This window comes from Neovison vison, chromosome 1 (assembly GCF_020171115.1).
Source record: "Neovison vison isolate M4711 chromosome 1, ASM_NN_V1, whole genome shotgun sequence".
NCBI classification, from domain to species: domain Eukaryota; kingdom Metazoa; phylum Chordata; class Mammalia; order Carnivora; family Mustelidae; genus Neogale; species Neogale vison.
The window spans coordinates 9,291,736-9,318,005 of NC_058091.1; the positions used below are offsets into that span (position 1 = coordinate 9,291,736).

General features: G+C 42.6%; 2 protein-coding genes across 5 annotated transcripts in view; one reads left to right on the top strand and one right to left on the bottom strand.

Annotated features, from left to right (window-relative positions):
* Positions 1 to 10,294: 10,294 nt before the first annotated feature.
* GTF2H5 (general transcription factor IIH subunit 5) lies at positions 10,295 to 24,599 on the bottom strand. The gene is made up of 3 exons (XM_044243088.1): positions 24,502 to 24,599; positions 23,687 to 23,759; positions 10,295 to 12,475 (listed from the first exon to the last, which is right to left on the bottom strand). Exons 2-3 carry the CDS (start codon positions 23,719 to 23,721, stop codon positions 12,295 to 12,297), a joined length of 216 nt encoding a protein of 71 aa, XP_044099023.1. The 5' UTR covers positions 23,722 to 23,759; positions 24,502 to 24,599; the 3' UTR covers positions 10,295 to 12,294.
* A 112-nt stretch (positions 24,600 to 24,711) lies between these two features.
* Positions 24,712 to 26,270, top strand: part of SERAC1 (serine active site containing 1) — a 55,158-nt gene continuing 53,599 nt past the window's right edge. For 3 of the 4 annotated variants that reach the window (XM_044243115.1, XM_044243104.1, XM_044243126.1), the window contains exon 1: positions 24,712 to 24,822. The gene's annotated coding sequence lies outside the window, so the exon portion shown is untranslated. Of the gene's footprint in view, positions 24,823 to 25,013; positions 25,153 to 26,270 lie in introns of all 4 variants that reach the window. The other variant, XM_044243135.1, reaches the window with a different exon arrangement.

The following is a 26,270-nucleotide window of genomic DNA, read 5'->3' on the forward strand; positions in this document are numbered from 1 at the left end:
AAGTGATGCCCCAGGACCTAACTAAGACTAGGTCTGCTGCTAGAAAGGTCTGGGATAGGCAGAGACAGCAACTAGAGTGTAAACCAATATCCTTTAAGGGGAACAGCCAGAAGGTACAATCTCTTAGCTTAAAAAGTCACAGTACAATCTTAAAAAGGGGTATCAGTGAGAGCCGACTGGCTCAATTGGTAGAGCATGTGACTCTTGACCTTGGGGTTGTAAGTTTGAGCCCCACGTTGGGTACAGAGATTGCTTAAAAGTAAAATCTTTAAAAATAAAAGGTAGGGGAGGATCAGTGGCTGCAATGAAGGCAGAATGGGTAAAAACAGGAGGTTCAGGCATTTGCAGTGAACACTGTTGGTCTTGTGGGCCTTGAAGTTGAGAGGAATTTGAGAAGCTGAGATGAACTTGCGATTATAGCACAGGGTAAAGCTGACAGTAATCAAATACGGTGACAAACACATAATGGATAAATTCTACCTTCCTGTTGAAGGCAGAGAGTGCATTGTTCTGGACTATACCGTTTGGTGAAAGTAGAGTTTACGGCTAGATGGGTTTGGGACTGAGCCAAGAGGGAACTCTCTTCAGTGGCCTACAGATAGCCTCGGGGGAGAAAGCAGATTGGCAACCAGGACGTGGGGTCAGGGGAAGGGGATGTCCCAAGTTGCAACAGAAGCATAAGTTGTTGATTTACAAAGCACTAAATTCAAAGAGCAGGGGCAGTGAGAAGATAGCCCCTGGAGACAGTGTGGGAATAGTTGGGTGGAGCCCACATCAACGTGCAGAGGGTCTGAAGCCCAGTTCGGACACTGGTTTCTAGAATGTGGTCCATCTTCCTCAAATGCATAGCCTGGGATGTTTCCCTGGGCCAGGGGATGTCCACAGAGCTGTAGAGCACACTGGAGAAGATTTGCAGGAAATACATTAAAGTGCTAGTTTTGGCTGGATTAGGGTGGTGAGGTTGTGGCAAATATTTTTTATTTTCATGTTATATGATATATTGTTATTTATTTATTTATTTATTTATTTTTAAAGATTTTTATTTCTTCCCTATGACCCTGCCATTGCACTACTGGGTATTTACCCCAAAGATACAGATGTAGTGAAAAGAAGGGTCATCTGTACCCCAATGTTTATAGCAGCAATGGTCACGGTCGCCAAACTGTGGAAAGAACCAAGATGCCCTTCAACGGACGAATGGATAAGGAAGATGTGGTCCATATACACTATGGAGTATGATGCCTCCATCAGAAAGGATGAATATCCAACTTTTGTAGCAACATGGATGGGACTGGAAGAGATGATGCTGAGTGAAATAAGTCAAACAGAGAGAGTCAATTATCATATGGTTTCACTTATTTGTGGAGTATAGCAAATAGCATGGAGGACATGGGGAGTTAGAGAGGAGAAGGGAGTTGGGGGAAATTGGAAGGGGAGGTGAACCATGAGAGACTATGGACTCTGAAAAACAATCTGAGGGGTTTGAAGGGGCGGGGGGTGGGAGGTTGGGGGAACCAGGTGGTGGGTATTAGAGAGGGCATGGATTGCATGGAGCACTGGGTGTGGTGAAAAAACAATGAATACTGTCATGTTGAAAAGAAATTAAAAAAAGAATTAAAAAAAAGATTTTTATTCACTTATTTATTTGACAGAGAGATAGAGAGAGAGCACAAGTAAGCACAGCAGCAGGCAGAGGGAGAGAGAAGCAGACTTCCTGCTAAGCAGGGAGCCTGATGCGGGGCTTGATCCCAGGACCCCGGAATCATGACCCAAGCCGAAGGCAGCTGCCCAACAAACTGAGCCACCCAGGCACCCTGATATATTATTTTTTTAAAATAAATTTTTAAAAAAAGATTTTATTTATTTGAGAGAGAGCAAGCATGAGCAGAGGGAGTGGGAGTGGGATGGGCAGAGGGAGAGAGAAAGGGGCAAACAGACTCCCGGCTTAGCCTGGAGCCCAACCTGGGGCTCCATCCCAGGACCCTGAGGTCAGGACCTGAGCCAAGGTCAGATGCTCAACAGACTGAGCCACCTAGGCACCCCATGACATATTGCCTTTGAAAGGGGGAAATTAACGTCTAAAAATAAGAAGCAGACATCTAATGACTCTTGATGCAATAATGGTAAATTCTGTCATAGAATTTGTGTATGATTTGGCCAATGAAGCGGCTTACTTGTCTGCCATGGCTGGAGGGAACTTGAGTGAGCTGGTAGGCAAAGTCAGCCGCCTTGCTGTCCTGTCACATGTTGTCATTTCTCTTCTGCACTGAGGGTTTCCGGGTCCCTACTTAGAGTTGTGAAGACTCAGGGAAGAAAGGGCGCCCTTTCTCTTCATCCAAAGGCACTGACCAGTAGCAAAGCCAGGCACCTGCCACCTCTTGCCAACTCGCACAAAGCACCGGACAGGGCAGCTCTGTCCCTCCCATCTGTGAAGTGAGGCATCTCAGATTTCCTTTTGTATTTCTTTTACTAACATAACTTTGGCTCCATTTCTTGTGACGTAATGAGCCTGGCTTTGTGCTGGTAAAAGTGTGTTTGCTCCTCTGTGGACTGGGTGACATTATAAATCCTCCTCGCAAACACCACCCCTATATCACGTGTCTTTAATCCCTACGTTTCTCCCCAGACTGGGAGGATGGCAGGAGGTACAGTTTCAGGTCACATGCATGAAAGGCCCAAGGTTGATCAACAGGCACAAGACGAGTGCTGGGAAGACCCTCGTTGACCCCCTGATCTGCTCTTCCTGTGGCTCCCCAAGTCAGTTTTCAGGTCCTCTCCCTGGACCCAGAGCGGATCCTTCCGGAGCAGGTTGGGGACTCGTCAGGGCATCCTAGAAGCTTAGCCGCTGCTGAAATTTGGCTTTCTGGAAAAGAAGAGGCCACTGATGTGGTTATTCTGAGGCTCCAGCCTCACAGGGAGAGAAGGAGCAGGGGGAGAGGGAGAGAGGGAATTCTGTTAATCAGCTTGAGCTCGTGGAGTCTGGAGGCTTTGGGAGTGCCCAGGGTTCTGATGGGTTTTGCTTGTCTGGCGTCTGTAGGAGGAAAAGACCAGGCACTTCCTTTCTCTGAGGTGTAGCTATTTTAAAATGACCTCAACTGGCTAATTGTGCATTTGGAATTTGGAAGCCCTATACGGTTCCAAATTTGGAATTTGGAACCGTATAGATACGGTTTTGCCACCGGGCCATATGTGGCTCTCAAGATCTGACATTAGAATGAATATTAACACACACACACACCTTGAAGAGCTAATGTGTCAAATTGCCTTTTTTCTTCCCAAATATAAATGTCATGTGAGTAAAGAAGATGGTGGTATAGAGTCACCGGACAGTATAAACTTCTATTTTTCTTATGAGCTTTATTAAATACCTTATTGGCCCTCATCTGGGTTTTTAGAAAACAAAAATCAGGGCTGTGAGATGGAGCGCGCATGGGACTCTGCTTGTCCCTCCTCCTCCTCCCCCCAGCCCTCCCCCTGCGTTCTCTCTCAAATATAAAGTCCTTAAACAAGAACTTGAGGCTGTGCTATTTTCTCCAGAAATTAGAAATTTATATATTTATTTACAGACAGAGACATCTTCAAACCTTAAGATTATGCTTCTCCCTTATGTACCTGCGATGATCAAGCAGGTCGTCTCTGGTTCTAGAATAAAGCTGAACAAGAGGACAACCGCTAACAACCACAACTGTATGCACTGACCACTGGTGGCCAAACGTTAGGTCAGAGGGTTGCCCGCTCAGGATGGGATTAGAACAAAGCAGGGAATGTTCCCAAGAAACATCGCAGGGAGACTTGGCAACAGGATGGCCTTCATTTTATCTACAAAACCAGACTCGATGCCTCTGAAATTAGGGTATATGCACTCCTGGGAAGCACACTGTAAGGTGTTAGAGAACACACGGGTGTCACAGGTGAACACAGCACCCCCACATCTGTCTCAGAACACCAATTTTTCTCAAGAGTTTGGAAGAGTTTTGGATGCTCACACTTTTGTCTCAGGCACATACAAGTAAATCACTGAATTCTGCTCTCCATGTTGCTAAATGAGGAGTAAATCTGACTCAGTTAATATATCCTGAGCTGCTTTTTAAAAAAGACATTTATTTATTTGAGAGAAAGAGCAAGAGCAGGTGGAAGGGAAGTGGGAGAAGGAGACTCCCTGCTGAGCAAGGAGCCTGATGCGGGGCTCGATCCCAGGATGCTGGGATTATGACCTGAGCCAAAGGCAGACGCTTAACTCAGTGAGCCTCCCAGGAGCCCTTGTCCTGAGCTTGTTATGCAGTATCTGGCATTTAGCAGGTGTGCGATAAACATTTGTTGAATGAATGAAAAATGCGTGGGTATTAATTGGATTTTATTGTAGTCTAATGTTTCAACATAGAGAATTTGGTGAAGATATTATACTTTGCAAAGCCCATGATTGTCAATTAGCTGGTTCTGGTGCACACCTCCTCTCTGGGCTGTCCATATCCATCCACGGGGTTATTTCTTATGTCTGTACAATGCAACGGTTTTCCTGGCCACAGTTGGATAGGAGTAGTGAGTCCTTCCTAGGAAATTAGGCACTGGGAGCAAGGGAGCTTAGCATCGGTCTGGCAGGAATCTTGAATGGACAGATACGAACCTATCTGTGGGCCACCAGGGTTCCCTCTTGAATTTAAGCGTGAGAAGCAGAGAAAGTTAATCCTCACCGGAAGAAGGAAGGTATGCTTAGAGAGGGGCCAGAAGATCTTTGGTTTTAGCTCATACATGAGGATCAGCTACATGCTATCCTTGTTTTGTTTTGTTTTTTTATATCAGACACACCTCATAATAAATTCCTTCTTCTTCTACTCCTCCTTCTTCTTTTTGCTTAATCTAACTGAAATACATTTCAGTTAATTAGAACTGAAGGAGGTAAGTTTATATGCTGGTGAGGAAACCTCCGAATTGTTCAGTGCTTGTCATAATATTACCTATATTTCCACACAAACCATGATTTAGAAAAGTTTAGGAATTTGTCCCAAGTCACCCACTATTATTTTTTTTAAAGATTTTATTTATTTGAGAGAGACAGAGAGAGCACGAGAGGGGGTAGGAGCAGGCAGAGGGAATAGCAGACTCCGAGCCGAGCAGGAAGTCTGATGCGGGACTCCATCCCGGGACCCTGGATCGTGACCTGAAGGCAGTCGCTTAACCAACTGAGCCAACCAGGTCTCCCCCAAGTCACCAACTATTAAACGGCAAAACTGAGATTTAAATACAGAATTCTTGACCCTAATATCCATGCTGTTAACCATTACCCTATACTTTATTATTTATTGGACAAATGTAGGCATATTACGCACTAGAAGAAAATATTCACATTTTAGAACTTTTTTTTAAATTTTAAATTTTTAACTTTTTATAAACATATATTTTTATCCCCAGGGGTATAGTTCTGTGAATCGTCAGGTTTACACACTTCACAGCACTCACCAAAGCACATACCCTCCCCAATGTCCATAACCCCACCCCCCTTCTTCCAACCCCCTCCCCCCAGCAACCCTCAGTTTGTTTTGTGAGATTGAGTCACTTATGGGGCGCCTGGGTGGCTCAGTGGGTTAAGCTGCTGCCTTCGGCTCAGGTCATGATCTCAGGGTCCTGGGATCGAGCCCCGCATCAGGCTCTCTGCTCAGCAGGGAGCCTGCTTCCATCTCTCTCTCTCTCTGCCTGCCTCTCCATCTGCTTGTGATCTCTCTCTATCCAATAAATAAATAAAATCTTAAAAAAAAAAAAAGAGTCACTTATGGTTTGTCTCCCTCCCAATCCCATCTTGTTTCATTTATTCTTCTCCTACCCCCTTAAGTCCCCATGTGGCATCACCACTTCCTCATATCAGGGAGATCATATGATAGTTGTCTTCCACCGCTTGACTTATTTTGCTAAGCATGATACGCTCTAGTTCCATCCACGTTGTCGCAAATGGCAAGAGTTCATTTCTTTTGATGGCTGCATAGTATTCCATTGTGTATATATGCCACATCTTCTTTATCCATTTTAGAACTTTTAATGAAAATCTTCAAGGATAGATGAAAGTAGACAGAACAGCATGACGGCCCCAGTGACCTGTGGCCCATTTTCGACATGCCGCCAATCCTGGTTCACTTAGCCCCATCCCCACCCCCACTGTAGTTAACATCATACAATCTTACGTTAGTTATGGTCCATTTATCACAACGAAAAATCAACGTTTGTGACTTCCTAAACTGCACACTTTACACAGATTTTGTTTTCACCCCCAACACTCCTCTCCTATTCCAGATCCCATCTACAATCTACTTCACATTGCAGAAGACGGCTAAGCTTCCTAGTGGCGACTTGTTTTTCATGATCTTGATGTGTTTGAGCCCCAGTCGGGTGTTTTGTAGAATTTCCTTCAGTCTGTCTGATGCTGTTCTCAAGGTTGAGACTGGGATCATGTTGTTTTTTGGAAGAAACTATAGTCGTGAGATGCCCTTCTCATCACATCACTTTAGGGGTATGTGCTCTCAACCTGACTTATATCTGATGTTAATTCTGATTACTTGGCTAATGTATTCTCCAGGTTACTCTACAGTGTTACTTACTAAGCCTGTCCAAATCTATTCTTTGGAAACAAGTCACTAATAGAGCAGCCCACACTACTGACAGGGGACTAAGCTCCACCTGGACTGGATGGAGTCTATAGAAATTATTTGGGATTCTTCTGTAAGAAAGACGTCAGGTAATTTTTAAAGTTAAGAGTCATTGGTCTAAGCCAATTATGATTATTCCACTCCTCTTCACCAGTGAGTGGTCTAGGGAAGGACATGTGGGGAGATTCTAGGAAAGATGTTTTTTTCTGATAAAAAGAAACAGTTATACCAGAAGGAAGTTCCTCCTTGTTTTGTCTGCAGGCCAAGTGGAACCTTCCTTCTTTGGGCTCCTGCTGTGAACATGTAATCCTTGGAGCAGCAGCCACCATCTTGTGACCATGAGGCACTGAACCAGGAACGAAAAGCCAACATTATTAGGATAGCAGAGTAGAAGAGGGTTGAACTCCCTGGAATTGCCTCCAGACTTACTATCTAGAACAATTAAACTTCTTTATTGCCTAAGTCACTCTTACTTGGTGTTCTGGTACTTGAAGTCAGACATTTCTGATACATGGTGCCTCATGCATCTTTATTACAACTGTGTCTATCCTCCACATCTAGGACCTGGTAGGCACTTATTTTTTGAATGAGTAAGTGAGGGACTGAATGAACTGAAAAAGCGATTATAATCAACACAGAGTATCAATGTAACTAATGCTAACATATTTTGCAGTTAAACTTTGTACTCCCATTTCTTCTCTCAAAGTTATATACAGGGGCGCCCAGGTGGCTCAGTTGGTTAAGCAGCTGCTTTCGGCTTGGGTCATGATTCCAGGGTCCTGGGATCAAGCCCCACATCGGGCTCCCTACTCAGCAGAGAGCCTGCTTCTCTCTCTCCCCCTCTCCCTACCACTCTGCTTACTTGTGCTCTCTCTCTAGCTCTCTGTCAAATAAACAAACAAACAAAAAAAGTTATATACATTCTGACATTGGCAGGAAAAAACCTGTTAGCATGAATACTTCACAGTGATGACATTTTTTGATGTTTGTCAAGTTCAAATTGAAGTTTAATACATGTATAGTTATTAATTTTTAGGATAGATTAACCAAATCTACAGTGTCATTGAGAAACAATGGAATACTTTTCATACAGCAATGAGAATGAGACAGTCTTACATGAAGCAGGAGCACAGAGGAATCTTAGAAATATAATGCCGAGTGACAGATGCCAGCCGCGGGAGGACATGCTGCGTGACCACAATGATACAGAGTTAAAAAGGAGACAACTCTGCTATTCAAAGCAGGACAGCATTTAACCTTGGGCAGGTTATGACTGAAGGCGTTTGTATGGAAGGGTTTCTGGGATGGTGGTTTAAGTTTCTTTTGCTTGACCTGGGTGCTGTTAGAGAGGCGTGTTCAGTTTGTGAACATTCAGAGACCTGTACATTTCTGGTCTGCGCAGTTTTTGTTTGTGCTACACTTCAATTAAAAAGTTTGCCTGGAAAATTCAACCCTGAGCTGCTCTGCCTTCGGCTCAGGTCATGATCCTGGAGCCCCAGGATCAAGTCCCACATCGGGCTCCCTGCTCCACAGGGAGTCTGCTTCTCCCTCGTACTCTTCCCCCTCTCATGCTCTTTCTCTTTCTCCAATAAATCAATCAAACCTTTAAAAATTAAAAAAAAAAATTCAACCTGAAAACTTCTATCGCATCTTACTGATCAACTGTGGCAGCTACAGCTCCTAAGCTGTGTTTGTTCACAGACGCCACATGTGGTTCGCTATCTGTGGCAAAACCTAGTGAAGAGGGAAAACTAGCTTATTGCAGGAAGTCCCCAATTTATGACCATAAATGGTCTTTGTAGAACAGCTCATTTACAATTCAGTTGTTACAAATGATACTTGCCCACTGGTTTAGTCCTAGAATAAAGGGTAGGGTAAAGGTCAACCTGTAAGAATAATAATGGAGATAATAATAAGAATAATGGAGATAATTATAAGAATAATGGAGATAATAATAAGAGTAATAATGGACCTGAAATACCATAAATTTTCCACTAAACACGAGGTGTGTTAATGACCCATGATGCATGCACAAGACTGAAAGAGCTTTTGAAAATAAATATAAAAAGATAAAAGCAGTTTTTAAATCTATCAGCTTAGTAAAAGTGTTGGCAAGAATGTAGAGAAATAGAACTTTCACATATCACTGGTATAGTTTTAATTGATACAACTATTTTGGAGAATAATCTGGCAAGATTTCTTTATTTTTAAAATAACTTTATTTTTTAAAATATTTTATTTATTTATTTGACAGAGAGAGAGAGGGAAAGATCACAAGTAGGCAGAGAGCCAGGCGGGGGATGGGGGGGGTGGGAAGCAGGCTCCCTGCTGAGCAGAGAGCCCCATGCCAGGCTTGATCCCAGGATCCTGAGATCATGACCTGAGCCAAAGGCAGAGGCTTAACCCACTGACCCACCCAGGCGCCCCTGACAAGATTTCTTGAAGTTGAAAGCATGTCTAATCTTGACCTGGTAACTCCATTTCTGAGAAACAATGTAGAACACTTGCATAGGCGCAGGAAAAGATGCACATAGAAGTGTTCAGTGTAGTAACATTTGGAGAGCCCCTAACAGTTCAACAATAAAGAAGAGATGTGTAAATTGTATGTCTTCATATGACTGGACAGTAATAAGTTAGAATGAAGGAAATGAAACCAAATGTTTAATAAGAGAGATCTCAAAACTAGTGTGAAAAGAATTACAGAATGATGGTTTACATGATTATACCTCTTACATATCGTTCATGTTTAAAACACAAGAGTATGTATTTCTAATGGATACATAATACAGGTGGCTCAGGTCATGATCTCAGGGTCCTAGGATTGAGCCCCGAACTGGGCTCTCTGCTCGGCAGGGAGCCTTGCTTCCCCCTCCCTCTCTGCCTGTTTCTCTGCCTACTTGTCAAATAAATAAATAAAATCTTTAAAAAAAAGAAGTTAGAAGTTAGTATAACTCTAAATATCACAATTTTAGCACACAGATATCTGTGACTGGTCACCTAACCTCTGTGAATTGAAGTGATTCTTTTTGCAGGTTAGACAATTTAGTCAATACTACCTTTTCATAATATTCAGGACTTCATCTTTAAAAAAGACAATAGTCAATTTCTCCATTACCAAGCAGTCTGTGTCTCTTGTTCTCAACATCTAAAATGCACCAAATCAAATAATGTTGGTCAGATTCCAAGAAGGAAGGTCTGGGTAAAATGTCACTTGGTTAGGTCCTATTCTCTCGAAGTTGAACAAGTCAACTAAACAGCTGAAGGTGGGCTTCCCAGTGTCACAGTGTCCTGTCTTTCATAATGCAGTGTCTGGAGAGAAATATTTAACATTTGCTCCAATAGGATTTTTTAAAAAATGAGAGCTGGGGTGCCTGGCTGGCTAAGTTGGTTATGTGTCTCTACCTTTGGCTCAGGTCATGATCCTGGGGTTTTGAGATCGAGTCCCGCGTTGGGCTCCATGCTCAGCAGGCCAGTCTGCTTCTCCCTCTCCCTCTGCCTCTCCCCGTGCTTCTGCTCCCCCTTTCAAATAAATAAAATCAATCTTTGGAAAAAAAATTAAAAAATAAGAGCTGATGAAAGATTTTCCTTCACATAAGACTCTTTGCATTCACTGTTCAATATAGTTTTTTTCCATACCTTTTAAACTGGGATTCTAAGAAAATTTTTGTAAGGTTTCATGTTAATATAAAAGGTATTAGCTGACAAATATCTGAGTTTTATTTGAAATTGATTTAGATATGCCTGAAATACAAGATTCAGTACCATTTCAGTACAGCTGGAAATTCTGAAGAAATATATTTTCTACTCAACACATTTTAGTACCAAATGTACCAATAATGCCACAAAATTGTTTGCATTGTTATATGAGAATCAAACTTCTGTAGCTTGATTTATATTGATGAGAATCATGATAAATGGAGAACTGTATTACAAGCCCCCCAGAGGATGCCTGAAACCACAGGAAGTACTGAGCCCCATGTAGACTAAGATGTATGTGCATCTTTATGACAAAGTTTAATTTATAAATGGCGCACAGTAAGAGATGAAGAATAATTAATAATAAAATAGAATAACCTGTAATGAAGGTTATGTGCATATGGTTTAGCTATCTTACTGTGCTGTACTCATTGTCTTTCCTCTTGGGGTTCCTCATGTGAGATGACAAAATGCCCAAAGGATGAGAAGTGAGGTGAACGTGTAGGCATCGTGACAGCACTAGGTGACTACCCTCTGACAATAATGAGGACAATCATCTGCTTCTGGACCTTGGTTGCCGGTGGAAAGGGAAATCGTGGATAAGCAAGGACCTGCTGTACCAAAGGGTGGCAGTGTCCAGCTTGTGTGACTGAAAATGGTATACAGGTGCTTTGAATAAGCACACCACAGGAGGGAAGAAAACTGGGTTACAGCATCACACAAGTCCTCTTCTCTCTTGGAAAATTCTCATCACATGAACCCATCCTGGTTAACACCATCTTCCGGAAGGGCAGCAAAGCTCCTATCAGTGTTATTTCTGCCTCCAAACAATCATAAAACCATATGCAGTACATCTGAACCTCATCATCCCATTTCCCACAAGACTCACTTTGTTTCTATCTGCTCTTACTTGCCTTTCTTTAAAATTGTAGTTGATACACAATCTTCTGTTAGTTATAGGTGTATAACATAGTGAATTGACATTATATACATTATAAAATGCTCACCACGGTATGTCTAGTTAACTGTCACATATAACATTATTACGGTATGACTGACTACATGCCTTATGCTGTCCTCTTTCTACAGTCCTTATTTCTTTTTAAAAAGAGTTTAAATGGATTCTCATATGGAATAAGGCACAAATAAAGCAATTTTTTTTTTAAACAAAAGAACATTTTCCCTGATGGGAAAGGAAAATGTGACTGAAAAAGTTTAAACACAGAGAAGATAAAGCTTGTAATGCAACATTCCCCCTTCCCATTTGGTTATTTCTAATCTTCTACATGTGGGGTTTGAACTCATGACCCTGAGATCAAGACCTGAGCTGAGATTAAGAGTTGGACCCTTAACCAACTGAACCACTCAGGCGCCCCAAACTCTCTGTACTTTAAAAACACTGTATTTTTAGGGAAATGCAAACTGTAGCTCACATCAATGTAACATGGTTCTCTTCCCCATCTTCTTCACCAGTACAGCTGGCCAGTATGCAGATATTAAATGCAAAGACATAAATATTACCAAAGTCCTACCTTGGCGTATTTATCTAGGTAATCAAGTTTCTAATTAGAACAAACCATACCCACACTACAAAATCCCACATTAACAGGAACAAGCAAAACACCTAGGTTAAACTGGTAAAGGCATATTCCATTATATTCTTACTATATTAAATTGGTATTAAAAGGGTAGGAAAACCATTTACATTTTAACGTAGGATAATAAAAGCCAAATTACAGACAACCGATGATTTTTTTTTCTTTTTTTTTAAATTCTAGGGTACATGAACAGGGGGAAAAAAACAAACAAGAAAATCAGGGACTTTTTTCTGAACAAATGACATCACAGTTTTTCCCATGATATGCGCCCAAGCCACGAAGTCTCATCTGTCACACAGGACACTGAATGGTGACAGTCTCACATTTGTTACTTGTAATTCCTATGTGGTCAATATTGAGTAGCTTCACTTCTGGGTAAGAGAAAAAGCATTTTGGTCCATTAATTCACCTACTCGCTCCTGGAGGACGTTAACCAACTCTGCGATAACAAAGACATGAGTGTCATCAATGTCTTGAATGATGAACTTCTTCCCTAAGGCATTTGATTCGTCCAAGTACAGCAGGAACTGCTTCATGGCAGGGTCACTGCAGAAAGAAACACATGATAACGACACACTGTGCTGTCAAATTACACCTGAGCAATTAGAATTGGGCATGCAGGATTTTTAAGGCAACTGTAAAAGTTCTAAATTGTTACTCAATTCCATACTTCCTGTCTCAAGCATTAGACTTTTAGAGAAAGAGGCCAATTATGAGATTTTAAAAGATTAATTTGTCAGTGGCAAGTGAAAAAGTAATGTTCAGAGCTTTGCAGTTATTAGGGCCTAGAATCACAGCTCCCTTAACTGATTCAAAAAATGAATTTCCTTACTTGCCTATGACCATTATATCTAAGAAGTCAATAGACTTTCACTATCTTGCCAGGGAATAATTAATTGACAAAACCAGTTAAACAGTCACTGTGATCAAGCAGGGTGAATAGCAAAAGTCAATCCCAGCTTTATCACCTGTGACCTTAACATGTACTTAAACTCTAACGCCACAAAATAAGCCTACACAACAGACTGTTAGAGAAATTAAAGGAGAATAATGCCAGGGATAGTGTTTGGCTTGCAGCAGGTTCTCAAGTTCTTTTTCTTCATTAAAATTCTGAACTTTTTAAGTTTAAACTATCACTCAGAATCTTTAAAGGAAATTCTACCAAAATCTTCTTGAGAATACTGAGCTCAAAGAAGAGACATAATTTAATTCTATTTATTTGTGATTTTTAGTTTGGAATGAGTAGAGTAAGTCACATGGAAAAGAGGGATACAATTTCTAGGATTTACATGGGGTGGCTGGGTGAGTCAGTCGGTTAAGTGTCCAACACTTGATTTCAGCTCAGTTCATTAGCTCAGGGTCCTGGGATCAAGTCCCTTGTTGGGCTCTGTGCTCAGTGGGGAGTCTGCTTTCGGATCTCTCTCTCTCTCTCTGCCCCTCCCCTCGCTCTCCCCTGCCTCTGTCTCAAATAAATAAATCTAAAAAGAAAAGAAAAGAAAACCCTATTTCTAGAATATACCCAAACATATCTCTGTCAAAAAAAAAAAAAAAACCCTGAATCACAACAAGGACACTCTCTAGACCTAATATAATGTACAACGATGTAGTTAGCAACAGATGAAAACAAAAATGTCAAGTTGTATATAGTTTTTTTAAATCTTAGAGAACATGTTACTTTACAAAATCTTACTGTTTCTTAAGGAATGACATCAGTTACAAAGATGACAATTCAAAAGAGGTCATTGTAATTTCCTGAAAACATTAAAAACAAGTTTAACATCTTTTGAGTACAAATTAGGCATAAGTGAAGCTAACAAAGGTAAAGGATTTCAAGCACTACATGAGTATGGTTCGTGGTATATTAACTATTAATAAAATCAAGTCTTCCTGAAAAGATGATTTTTTAAATTATTTTCAGTAACTTAACCATTACAGTGATTTTATTAACAACTGACTACACCATTAAATGATGTGAATAAATAAGTCTGCACACATCAGAACCGACACAATTTTAAATTTAGTTTCTAGTATGCCTGTCATCGTATACATAGGTTCAGAACCCCTAGGTTATGCTTGTCCACTTAAGTTTGGCAAAATTCAGTCATATTCTACCATTGCAGAATTAGAATGACCACTCTAATGTGCAGAATTGATTGGTTCAGAAGTAAATTTGCTCCTTTAAGCTTTATTTATGCATTCAATAAATATTTACTGAGCACCGGGATGTGCTAGGCAATATCCCGGTCCTGGGTATTCAGCAGTGAGCAATACAATTCGGAAACCTCCCTGTTATGGAGCTTACATTTTACCGGTAGGACTACGATAAACACACACACACGTGCATGCAAGCAGCAGGGAAGTCGGATGAGAAATGGCAGTGATGAAAGTGAAAGGGTCCTATAAGTTTAAACGGGGGAGGCAGGGAAGGCCTTTCCAAGCAGCGGTATCTGAACAAACAGGAGGAGGGAGTAAGCAAGGTGTGTGGTGACTCAGGCGAGAACATCCTAGGCAGAGTGAACAGTAAGGCTATGGAGGCTGGAGAGGGGGGACCAAAGGGGACAGAAGTGGGAGGTGAGGTCAGAAAGTTAGCTGTAGCCGGGCCAGATCCCTTAAGGGCCTTGGAGGTGATTTTATCAAGTGTGGCTTTTACTGAGTAACATGGTTTAACTTACAGACTGACTTCAATTTTAGACATAAGGATCATGCTGCCTGCGGGGATAAGAAAAGCCTGGAGGGGAGTGGAGGCAAGGGCAGAAACAGGGAGACTGATTAGAAAGTGACTGTAGTGGGGCGCCTGGGTGGCTCAGTGGGTTAAACCTCTGCCTTCGGCTCAGGTCACGATCTCAGGGTCCTGGGATTGAGCCCCACATCAGGCTTCCTGCTCAGTGGGGAGCCTGCTTCCCCACCCCCCTTCTCTGCTGGCCTCTCTGCCTGCTTGTGATCTCTGTCTTCAAATAAATAAATAAACCTTAAAAAAAAAAAAGAAAGAAAGAAAGAAAGAAAGTGCTTGTAGTGACCCAGGCAAGAGATGACAATGGTCAATGATTTGGACCTACGTGGTAAAAGTGAGATGATGAGTACTTGGATTCTAGACATATGTTGAATGTAAAGGCAACATAATATGCTGAGACTAGACCCTAGCTTTGAAGGAGAGGAATTAGGAGACTCCCAACATTTTTGGTCAGAGCAAATGAAAAAGTGGAGTTGCCTTTTACGGAGACGAGGAGGAAGTAGGAGGAACAGGTCTGCTGGGAAGATCAAGAGCTGGGTTTTAGGATGTTACACGCGAGATGCCTCCTGGCACCCAAGAGAAGAAACCGAGGAGGAAGGTGGATATACAATTCTGGATTTCGGCAGCCAAGTCCAGACTGAAGAGAAAAAGTCAATCATCAAGCCCTGACGAGGGAGTGAACATAGCTACAGAGAAAAGACCAGGGACCAAGCCCTAGACTCCCTGATATAAAAGGTTAGGAAGAAATGGACAATCAGCAAAGTAGACTATAAAGCAGTGACATTGAGGTAGGAAGGAAACCCTGAGTCCTGGAAGGGAAATGAACAAAGGACCTTCAGAAGAGGAAGTGATCCACTGTGTCAGGGGCTGGGAACAGGCACAGTAAGGTAAGGACTGAGACCTAAGTGCCAGGGGGACTCACATTCGCGCTTTGAATCAGCAGTTGGCGTTTTCAAAATTTTTGCCATTTGCATACTATCCTTGCTTATTTAGCACCCCTTGTAACACCCGAGTTATACATTACTTACTATTTTTCTTTAAATTGCCTTTAAATCAACTTTTAAACTTGACCTCGCCTGGCATGAATCACCAGTCAACCCAATGTGTTTTCATCCTCAAATAAATCAAACTGGTCATATAAAAACAATTTCTGTGTCCTCCCCCTCTCCCCCTCTTTTTAAAATTTTATTTATTTATTCGACAGAGAGATCACAAGTAGGCAGAGAGGCAGGCGGGGGGTGGGGTGGTGAAGCAGGCTCCGCACTGAGCAGAGAGCCCGATGTGGGGCTCGATCTCAGGACCCTGAGATCATGACCTGAGCTGAAGGCAGAGGCTTAACCCACTGAGCCACCCAGGCGCCCCTCTCCTCCTCCCTTCTGTGTTCTACTGCGAACCATCTCGAACACCAGCGCCATTCCCCATACCTGGGGAAACCTGCTCACTGACAAAGGAGATACTTAGAAAGTGACTGGCTGGTGAGACACTGAAGTAGCCACTTCCCTTCTTCATACCCTCACTTCAACTTTTTGAAAGGAAACAGCAATTTGTGACTGAATTCTCAAGCATGTACCTGAAATATAATTTATAATGATTCAAAATGACAAAATTTAAGGGACTTTTATCATGAAACATTGAGGGAACTGGAGTATCTTGCCTGAATACAGGGCTATTTACTCTACTTCTTCACGAAGAGTCCATGGGAGAACCTGCTGGTAAGAAAGAAAAACAAAACCAAGTGCTCACAGACATACTTGGTTGAAGTCCTGGGTTCAGGGTTAGTGAGCAAGGGAAAAATGTCTTGGTCCTGGAGATGTGAAAGTAGGAATCAATCGACTCCTTCCTACATAACCTGAGTAAAACTCCTATAATACATGATTCGAAAAAGTATTACACCACAATGGCTCTACTAGGATGATGTAGTTCGCTGTCAAACAGATCACAGACTTCATTGGTCACCTGCACAAAATTGTCAGCACAGTCCGTCCCGTCAGAATGATGATCTCAGCTCAATCAACGGTAAACTACTCTTCCTGAAAATAATTAGCTAACAAGTATAGTTACTTAAAAATCTTAAAAGTATTTCTCCAAATTCTGTATGCCCTGAGAAAAGAATGTTTTAGAAAATTGTTAATAAACAATGAAATAAAATGGCTTTGTTTGCTTAAGTTTATTTCCTTCTTACGAGCATTTTCCAAAGTGTTTCTGGAATAAGCCTATTGTCCAGCTTGAGATATAGGTACCTTTATTAGGACCCAACATGCTGTAGATGGCTCACAAGGGACATTGAGCTAACCAAAGTAATAGTCTTAAGTTCCCAATATGACATACACTAGGTTTACTGTCAGAAAGATATGACACTAAAGACAGCACTGGACTCAGCCTAACTCCAAGCCCCAGCTCAGTCAACCAATATGCGTGATATATAAAATCACTAAACCTCTCCATGTCTTAGCATCCTAGATAGTAAGATGGAGACAGTGCCACTCATACTGGAGGGTTGCTGGATTGGAGAATACATCTAAAAACACTTTGCTCATAGCAGATACTCAAATGAAGAGCAATTAAAATGCCTAGAGTTTTTGGGTGTGTGGGAGAATACAGGAAGAAAGGTTCAAATTACCTACTTCTATCCTTATTAAAGGATTTGCTGTTACAAATTTTTTTTACTAGTCTGTGTGTATGATATTCTAAGAAAATGCATGCACACTTTTTTTTTTTTGAAACTTTACACAATAAAGGGGCGCTTCGGTGGCTTAGTTGGTTAAGTGTCTGCTTTCGGGTCAGGTTATGATCCCAGGCTCTTGGGATCAAGCCCTTAGGCTCCTTGCTCAGCAGGGAGCCTGCTTTTCCCTCTCCCTGCCGCTCCCCCTGCTTATGCTGTCAAATAACGAAAGAGAAAAATCTCAAAAAATAAAAGTAAGAACTTAACACAATATTATGCTTAAGTTTTGTGTTAGTCTACGTCAGGCTTACTAGCTTGGGCTCTGAAGCAGAACACTATGGTTTACAATCCCATCTTAGCAGCTGTATAAGCCTGAGCAATTAATTTCTCTGTGCCTCAATTTCTACATCTGTAAAATGGGATACAAATACCTATATCTGGGCACCCAGGAGGCTCAGTCAGTTTGCTGAAAGTCTGCCTTTGGCTCAGGTCATGGTCTCTGGGTCTCAGATCAAGCCCAGTATCTGGTGCCCTGCTCAGCAGGGAGTCTGCTTCTTCCTCTGCCCACCCCTCCATCCATGTGCTTGCTTGCATGTGTGCTGTCTCTCAAATGAATAAAATCTTAACAAAAAAAAATCTGCATCTCATAGGGTTGTTGTGAGAACTAAACGAATATTACCAAGGACTTAGGACAGTATCTGGTAAACGCTCGGGGTCATTTTATGAAGGCATTCCTTCATAAAATTATCATCTTTATTTATCATTGTATTACACCATGTCATTATCCCTTAGCACTTAAAATGTTTTCAAATACTTTAATAGCTACATTACTTAATTACAAAAATGCCACAATTCTTTTTTTTTTTTTTTTTTTTAAGATTTTATTTATTTGTCAGAGAGAGTGAGTGAGCACAGGCAGACAGAATGGCAGGCAGAGGCAGAGGGAGAAGCAGGCTCCCTGCTGAGCAAGGAGCCCGATGTGGGACTCAATCCCAGCACGCTGGGATCATGACCTGAGCTGAAGGCTCAACCTGACCTGAGCTGAAGCCGCCCAACCAACTGAGCCACCCAGGCGTCCCTACAATTCTTAATTTAATAACTCAACATTTCAACACTTCCATTCAACACCTGGTGCTCGTCACTCCAAGTCGCACTCCCTACGCCCCATCACGTTTGATCTCTATCATTAAGAGTCTATTTCTTGATTTGGCTCACATTTCCCCCTTTGTTTTGTTTCTTATATTCCACATGAGTGAAATCACATGGTTTTTGTCTTTCTCCGACCAACTTATTTTGCTTAGCATTATATCAACTTTATTAGCACACTCAATTATGTATATTTTTTTAAAGATTTATTTGAGAAAGAGAGCATCGTGTGTACCAGTGCACTCAGAGACTGTCAAGCAGACTCCCAAACAAGCAGGGACCCTGGTGCAGCAGGGCTTGATCGCTCAACCCTGAAATCACAGCCTGAGCTGAAACTAAGAGTCAGACGTGGAACCGACTGAGCCACCCCTCAATCTCCTACATTTTTTCCTGCAGTTCTGATCACTTCCTTAGGGTCACCTCTTTAGAATAAACTTCTAGAAATGGAATTATTGTGTTAAATCATATAAAAGCTCAAAAAAACCTATTACAAATTGCTTTCTAGATCAGCCGTTTAAGACTGCACGTCTGGGGAGCCTGGGTGGCTCAGCGGGTTAAGCCTCTGCCTGGGTCGTGATCTCCGTGTCCTGGGATGGAGCCCCACGTTGGGCTCCCTGCTCAGTGGGGAGCCTGTTTCCCCTCTCTCTGCCTACCTGTGATCTGTCAAATAAATTAAATCTTAAAAAAAAAAAGACTGCACCTCCATCATCCATACTGGTAGCTTGGGCAGAGCCTGCTTTTTAAAAACTAAGACTGGAAGACAACAGTCTCTTCATTTAAGAGCTATTTTGATGTAACTTGCCAAAAAGGGGGTCTGGCATACAAACCTTTTTGGTACTGAAACTTGGATCCAAGCTATCAGAACCTATTCTTACCTCCACTATTATCACCGTGGTAATAGAGTTCTAATGGAACATTAATAACCTGAATTTACGCTGAGATTACATTCCTTGACTTAATTCTGTTGACGAAATTCATTCAATAAACAAAATATTTACTAAATACCTGCTCCTCATACTAGACACTGTTCTGGGTGGCCAGGGAACTTCCGTGGGTACAGCCCTTCTAAGCAGCAGAGGCTCACAAGAGAGATGTAAACGATGTGAAAGAACAGAACAAAATGGTAGATGCTTTTGCCTTATTCTTATTTGCTTCTCATACACAATACAGGATTACAAGCCAAAGCTATAAGGGTAAGACTGGACTAATAATATCTATTTCTCCAAATCCTTTGCTCTCATGTTGTAAACTGGCTGGAATTTGTACCTCTGCAACAAATCCTCCTTGCTGGAGCACTTGCCACACCACGAGGGTAACTGTCACCCGGGAGGTCTGTCCAGCACCTGCAATCAGACAGACGCTGTCCGGCACTCGCTGCCGCGACACTGCCGTGCTCGGCTAGATTTGGGAAAATGCTTGGTGTGAGGCTGGCAGCTGACATGGTGGATCTCAACAAAGAGGAAGGTTTCACCAATCTCATTTTGATATAAAAACTCAAATTTATAAACAAAAGCGTTTCAATTTAGCTTTAGATTTGGGTTTTCAATAAGCCTTGTGAGGAAAGCGTCTTCTTGGAATCCAGCACCTTGACTTTTCCAGCTCACTGACAGTTTGGCCTAAATGGCCGCTATCATAATCTGATTTATCTGCTTCATTACTAGAGACTTCAAATCTGTTAAAAGGAACTGACGTGGAATTTAAATATGGCAATAAGTTAAGTCATCCTAAGACAGGTGTCAAAGTCAGACTCCCTTCCTGAAGGAGGCCACACACGCCTGAAAAGAATCTTGCTGGCCACTGGAACAGAATATGTGAACAGTACTATCTGTGCCGTGACAGATGACCTTGTAGGGTGATGTGGCTGGAATCTGGAGGGAAAATAAGCGGAATGATGGAATAGTTTTAGGAGACTCTTGAGTAGTTTGCCTACGAACTTCAGACCTATCAAATTCTGTACTCCAGTACACCTAGAGGCTCCATATAATCTATGGGGATTATGAGGTAATAAACATAATGGTACTATGTTATTAAGCCTCTTCTCCGGGCACCTGGGTGGCTCAGGGGGTTAAGAATCTTCTTTTTGGCATCAAATACAGACATGAGGGGAACTGAAGGACTCTTCCAGTTACCATCCCAACATGTGCATCTGATTGTGGAGTACCCACCAGCCCTGACCATGCACTTTATGGATCTGTCATTTCTCAGGCCTGAAGTCTTTTTGGAAGATTTAACCTTTGGGAAGACAGTTACCTTTTCAAAAAATTGTGCAGGCTACACTTCAGAATTCACCTTGAAGGAAAAAATTAAAGTTCTGCCAAGGGCACTGACTATCTGCAAAATAAAATTTTAGTGACCCTGGTGCAAAACCATTCTCCATAGGAAAACTGATGTTCAACCTTAAGCCAATTAAGTGCTTCCCAAACTTTTAATGCTTCTTAACAAGTTCCTTTGCATATACAATTTTGATTTAGGAGATTTAGGGTGAGGTCTCAGATTTTGCATTTCTAACAAGTTTCAGATGATGTTGTTGCGGCTAGCCTGGGGTTACACAGAACAGCAAAGTGACAGAGGGCCATTAGAGCCCAGGCAGAATTCAGAGGTTTGATTACATGACAGCAAACCAGGCAGACAGCTCAGCCCATCAGGAAAGAAAACTTAACACCTCAGCTCCTCTTACAAATCTGTACTCTGTCCTCAAGGCTACCCTGAAGGCCTACCATTGAGATTTTAATGAGTCTCATAGAGTTTTGCTCTTTAAAATGCAGTCCAGTCATGTAATTTTTCAAATTAAAATACAGATTTGGGACGCCTGAGTGGCTCAGTTGGTTAAGCAGCCGCCTTCGGCTCAGGTCATGATCCCAGCGTCCTGGGATCGAGTCCCACATCGGGCTCCTTGCTTGGCAGGGAGCCTGCTTCTCCCTCTGCCTCTGCCTGCCACTCTGCCTGCCTGTGCTCACTCTCTCTCCCTCTCTCTCTGATAAATAAATAAAAATCTTAAAAAAAAAAAAATACAGATTTAACACAATCCCAATCATTATCCCAAAAGTATTATTTTCGAAACAGACTAAATTATTCTAAGGTTATTTTTGAAGAGACAATAATGACAAAAGAATGGATGTGGGACAGGACTAAGGAAAGTAGCAAGGAGAATGAAACAATGTGATAAAAAAGAGATACCTATGATTACCTATGAATACATGAATACCTATGAAAAGAATAAATGCAGTGAAATAATTGTTCAGCTAAAAAAAAAAGTGTGAATTCAGATCTTTACCTAATATGGCTGTCCTCCTAACAGAGTCTAGATAAATAAAACTTAACACATCAAGAAAAACTAAAATACAAAAATTTTACGAGAGAAGATTTATTAAATCCAGAGGTGAAGCTCAAACTGTGATATGACAAAGTTTTAAGAAAAAGAAAATATGAAAATTAGCATAAAAGTCTTTTCTAAAAGAAAATAGCACATTGTTTTTAGATCTTATGGGATCTAGAGCCCTTCCCCTTGCTTTCCCAAGTGAACACCTAAGTACTTTTTTTTTTTTTTTTAAGATTTTATTCATTCATTTGAGAGAGACAGCAGAAGCAGGGAAGAGGTGCAGAGGGAGGAGGAGAAGCAGACTCCCTGCTGAGCAGGGAGCCCGATGTAGGGTTCTATACAAGGACCCTGAGATCATGACCTGAGCTGAAAGCAGACGCTTAACCAACTGAGCCACCCAGGCACCCCCTAAGCAGTTTATTCTTATCAACATGTATTCTAGTCTCTCACATTAAAACGAAATAACAAGAACCAGACTCCCTTACCATATCCTTCTTCAGCCATCAACCCGCTTCTTCATTCCTTTCCTCATTACTACAACAAAACTTCTCCAAAGAGACTTCTCCACTTCCTCACCTTCCTTTCCCTTCCCAAAGTACTCCGATCTGACATCTATCTCACCTCTCCACGAAAACTCTCATTAAAAATAGAAGAAGAGGGGCGCCTGGGTGGCTCAGTGGGTTAAGCCTCTCTGCCTTCGGCTCAGGTCATGATCTCAGGGTTCTGGGATTGATCCCCGCATCAGGCTTTCTGCTCAGCGGGGAGCCTGCTCTCTATCTCTCTCTCTGCCTTCTTGTGATCTCTATCAAACAGATAAATAAATCTTTAAAAAAAAATAGAAGAAAAAGAAAAAAAAGAAAGAAATCGCTGACTTCCAGTGTGTCATCTTAGTCCATCTCTCATCACCAGGGACTCACTTTTATGAAAGATTCCCGCTTAGCTTCCCTCCTACATCACTGGTTCTTTCCTTCTTATCTTTGTTGTTTCTATCCAAACACTAAATCTGCACAACTCAGTGCTGAGCACTTGAAATGTGGCCAGCCTGTGAGATGGGCTGTGAAAGTAAACTCCACACTGGATTTTGAAGCCGTGGTATGGAAAAAGACTTAGCAAAATTTTGAAATCTTAGTATGAATTCTGAAGATTTAGAACATGTGGAAATATTTTGGACACAAGGTTAAATAAAACATATTGATTTCACCTGCTTCAATTTACTCTTAATGTGGCTAATAAAAAAAAGTAAGACTACACATGTGGTTCACATTATATTTCTATAAGACAATGCTGTTATACAAGCCAGAAGTATCCTATGGTTTGGTTTTGCTCCTTCCCCAGCCCTGCTATCACGAACAAGTGAAGACTGAGCAAGAACTGGTCCAGTAGTTCAGGTTTTCGGACTGCGTGGTAACAAAGCCCAATGTAGCTTGCTTTGAGAAATTTGATGCTGCCCATTAAGGTTTCTAGCTTCTCCTATGAAATGTGCGCCTGGTTTAAGAAATCTTCAATTGGCTCTCGATTTTCTTACTCTTTTCAGGACTACAGCTTGTGATGGTGAAGACATAGGCAGACCTTAAAATTCTAGTCAATCTCCCTAATGGCTGGAGGACAAAAACGAGCACTGTTCCTCTAAAGAGCATTGATCTAAAAAATACACTGCCCTTGACCAAAACGGGTTGGAAATATGTCAATTACATCATACTGGACTGCGACACTGAAATCTGGCACCAGGAAGAAAAGCTGCAACGAAATATGTCCCACTTGTTATGTAAGAAAAATGAAGTTAAGAAAGCTGAAAGACTTGATTCATTTAGATATGAAAACATGGGTTTTAGAGGAGGTACACATACATCAAGATTCAATATGGAGATTTAAATTTTATTAAGTATCAAAAGTACTAACCATTCTATTAGCACTCCTTTCAAGACGTTGACCATCTTTTCCCAGGCAGAAGGTGCAGATGACCTTTAAAATGCTAATAAGAGAGGTAAGGTGACAATAAATTTTAAAAAATCAACTTCAATATACTTCGGAGATTTGCCTCTTGAAATAAGACAAAGTATTAAATGTCACATTAAATATTTAAGTATGAAAAACAGAGGGCTAACATTAAGAAAACAAAGACATTCTGGTTTCTAAAATTTAAAATGAGTCTATTGGACTATTAATGCAGAAATCTTACTTGCAAATGCTACACAAGTCAGTCCTAATGAAAGCAAGCAACCGAACTCTATGCCCGCGTACCCAATTCAACTTTAGAACATGAGTCACAAGATTTCTTTTCCCGCCCAGAATAACGATAAAAGATAATATTCTGGGAGGCAGAAATCACAGAATGGGAGCTGTGAAAGGAATGGTGAGGACGACCATCTCATTAGGGCGAAGAAACTGAGCTATAGCTCCGGGGGGGAGGGGGCGAGCGGAGCGGTCTCCCTATAACCACACTAGCTCAGGTTCCCCAATGATCTGCCCAAGCAGGAACATATCCCACGCAGCGGACGCCAGCCTAACGCTTAAACTCGTGCACCTGGGCGCGAGCCATTACCTCCCGTAACAAAATCCGCGGTTCATTACTGCGGGACAGCCTCCAAGCCTCTTCAGGAAGGGCCCCGAGAGGTGCGGGACACCGCCCCGTACCCCCGCACCTGGAGGACAGGCTTTTAGGTCTTTTCTTCCCCCTCCCCTCTTTCCTCGGGAGCCCTCGGTTTGCCACGCACCTCACTCTCCCCTCTCGCTGGGCGAGCCGACACCAAGTCCCTCCAACCGCAGAACCAGCAGCGCTTGGGCCCTCGCCAAGGGTGGCTGCGCCGGCTACGTCATCGGTCAGCGACGCTCTTGTGGGTGGGGCGCGCCGACGGGAGGCGGAGCGCGAACTGGGCCGAGGGGCGGGGCGGGGCGGGGCGGGGCGCGACGGGGGCGGTGTCACGTGCCGCGGGTAGGCGGCTGGAGGGCTCAGCCTGGGAACCGCGGAGGAAGGTGGGCTCCCTGCCGCCTGGATCGGGGGCGATCGGCCGAGAGCTGGCCGAGTCCGCGTGCCGGTAGGTAGGAAGGGGAGCCCGGGCGCGTGCGGGCGGGCGAGGGCGTCGGCGAAGCCGGCGCGGCGGGGAGTGGGAGGACGGCGCGGGGGCACGGCCCCTGACACACCGGCTGACCCGCCGACCCGTCGCGGGGAGTGAGGGCCTGTCCCGAGCCGCCCCCGCCCGACTCTTCTTTCTCGGTCGCTGCCCAGCACTTGTTCCTCCCTGAGGCCCTCAAAGCCGCTGCCGGTACCATCAGCCTCCACTGGGTTGTCACGGAAGATGATGAGGAGTAAGAAAGTGTCTCAAATCGGAGCCTGCCAGCCCAGCTTCTAACTGGGACCCGAGAAGGTGGATAGATCGAATGCGGTTAGGTTTTTTTTTTTTTTTATTTTTTTTTTTATTTTTTTTTTTAATTTTATGTATTTATTTGTCAGAGAGAGAGGGAGAGAGAGCGAGCACAGGCAGACAGAGAGGCAGGCAGAGAGGCAGGCAGAGGCAGAGGGAGAAGCAGGCTCCCTGCCGAGCAAGGAGCCCGATGTGGGACTCGATCCCAGGACGCTGGGATCATGACCTGAGCTGAAGGCAGCTGCTTAACCAACTGAGCCACCCAGGCGTCCCGAATGCGGTTAGGTTTTTAAGCCCCGAACGGTCACTGTAAGACCCCAGAGGGTTCCAGAATTAATCCTTTCCCCAAATTTGGATGTGTAGTCTCAGAGCTCTCTAATTCTTTTTACCGGTGGAGGTATGAGGCTCTTGCTTAGCGTCCTTAGGTTAAATTGTATTTCCCAGTTAAGCTAATGGGTTTATGTGATTAATAAACCCAGCTCTTATATTCATTTCCCTCTTCTCAGCCCTCACATTTTTCCTCTTTTTGGTTTCCGTATTGCTGGTTCTGCGATCGCCCTAGGTATGGTTCTTACAAAGTGTCTTTTTCTCATTAAAATATTTTTATGATTTTTTTTAATTTTTAAAATTCTTTATTCAAGTATAATTGACATGGAAGGTAACATTAATTTCAGGTGTGCAATATAAGGATTTAACAATTCTGTGCATTACTCCGTGCTCATCACTGTTTGTGTACTGTAATCCTCTTCACGTATTTCCCGCATCTGCCCATTCACCTTCTCCCTGACAACCACCAGTGCTCTATATTTAAGAGTCTGCTTTTCTTTGTTTCTTAAATTCCACATATGAGTGAAATCTTACCATATTTGTCTTTGATTTATTTCACTTGCCATTATAATCTCTAGATCCATCCATGTTGTTGCAAATGGCAAGATTCCATTCTTTTTTTTTTTAATTTTTAAAAAGTTTTTTTTTATTTATTTGACAGAGATCACAAGTAGGCAGAGAGTGCGGGGGGAAGCAGGCTCCCTGCTGAGCAGAGAGCCCCATGGGGGCTCGATCCCAGGACCCTGAGATCATGACCTGAGCCAAACAAAGGCAGAGGCTTAACCCACTGAGCC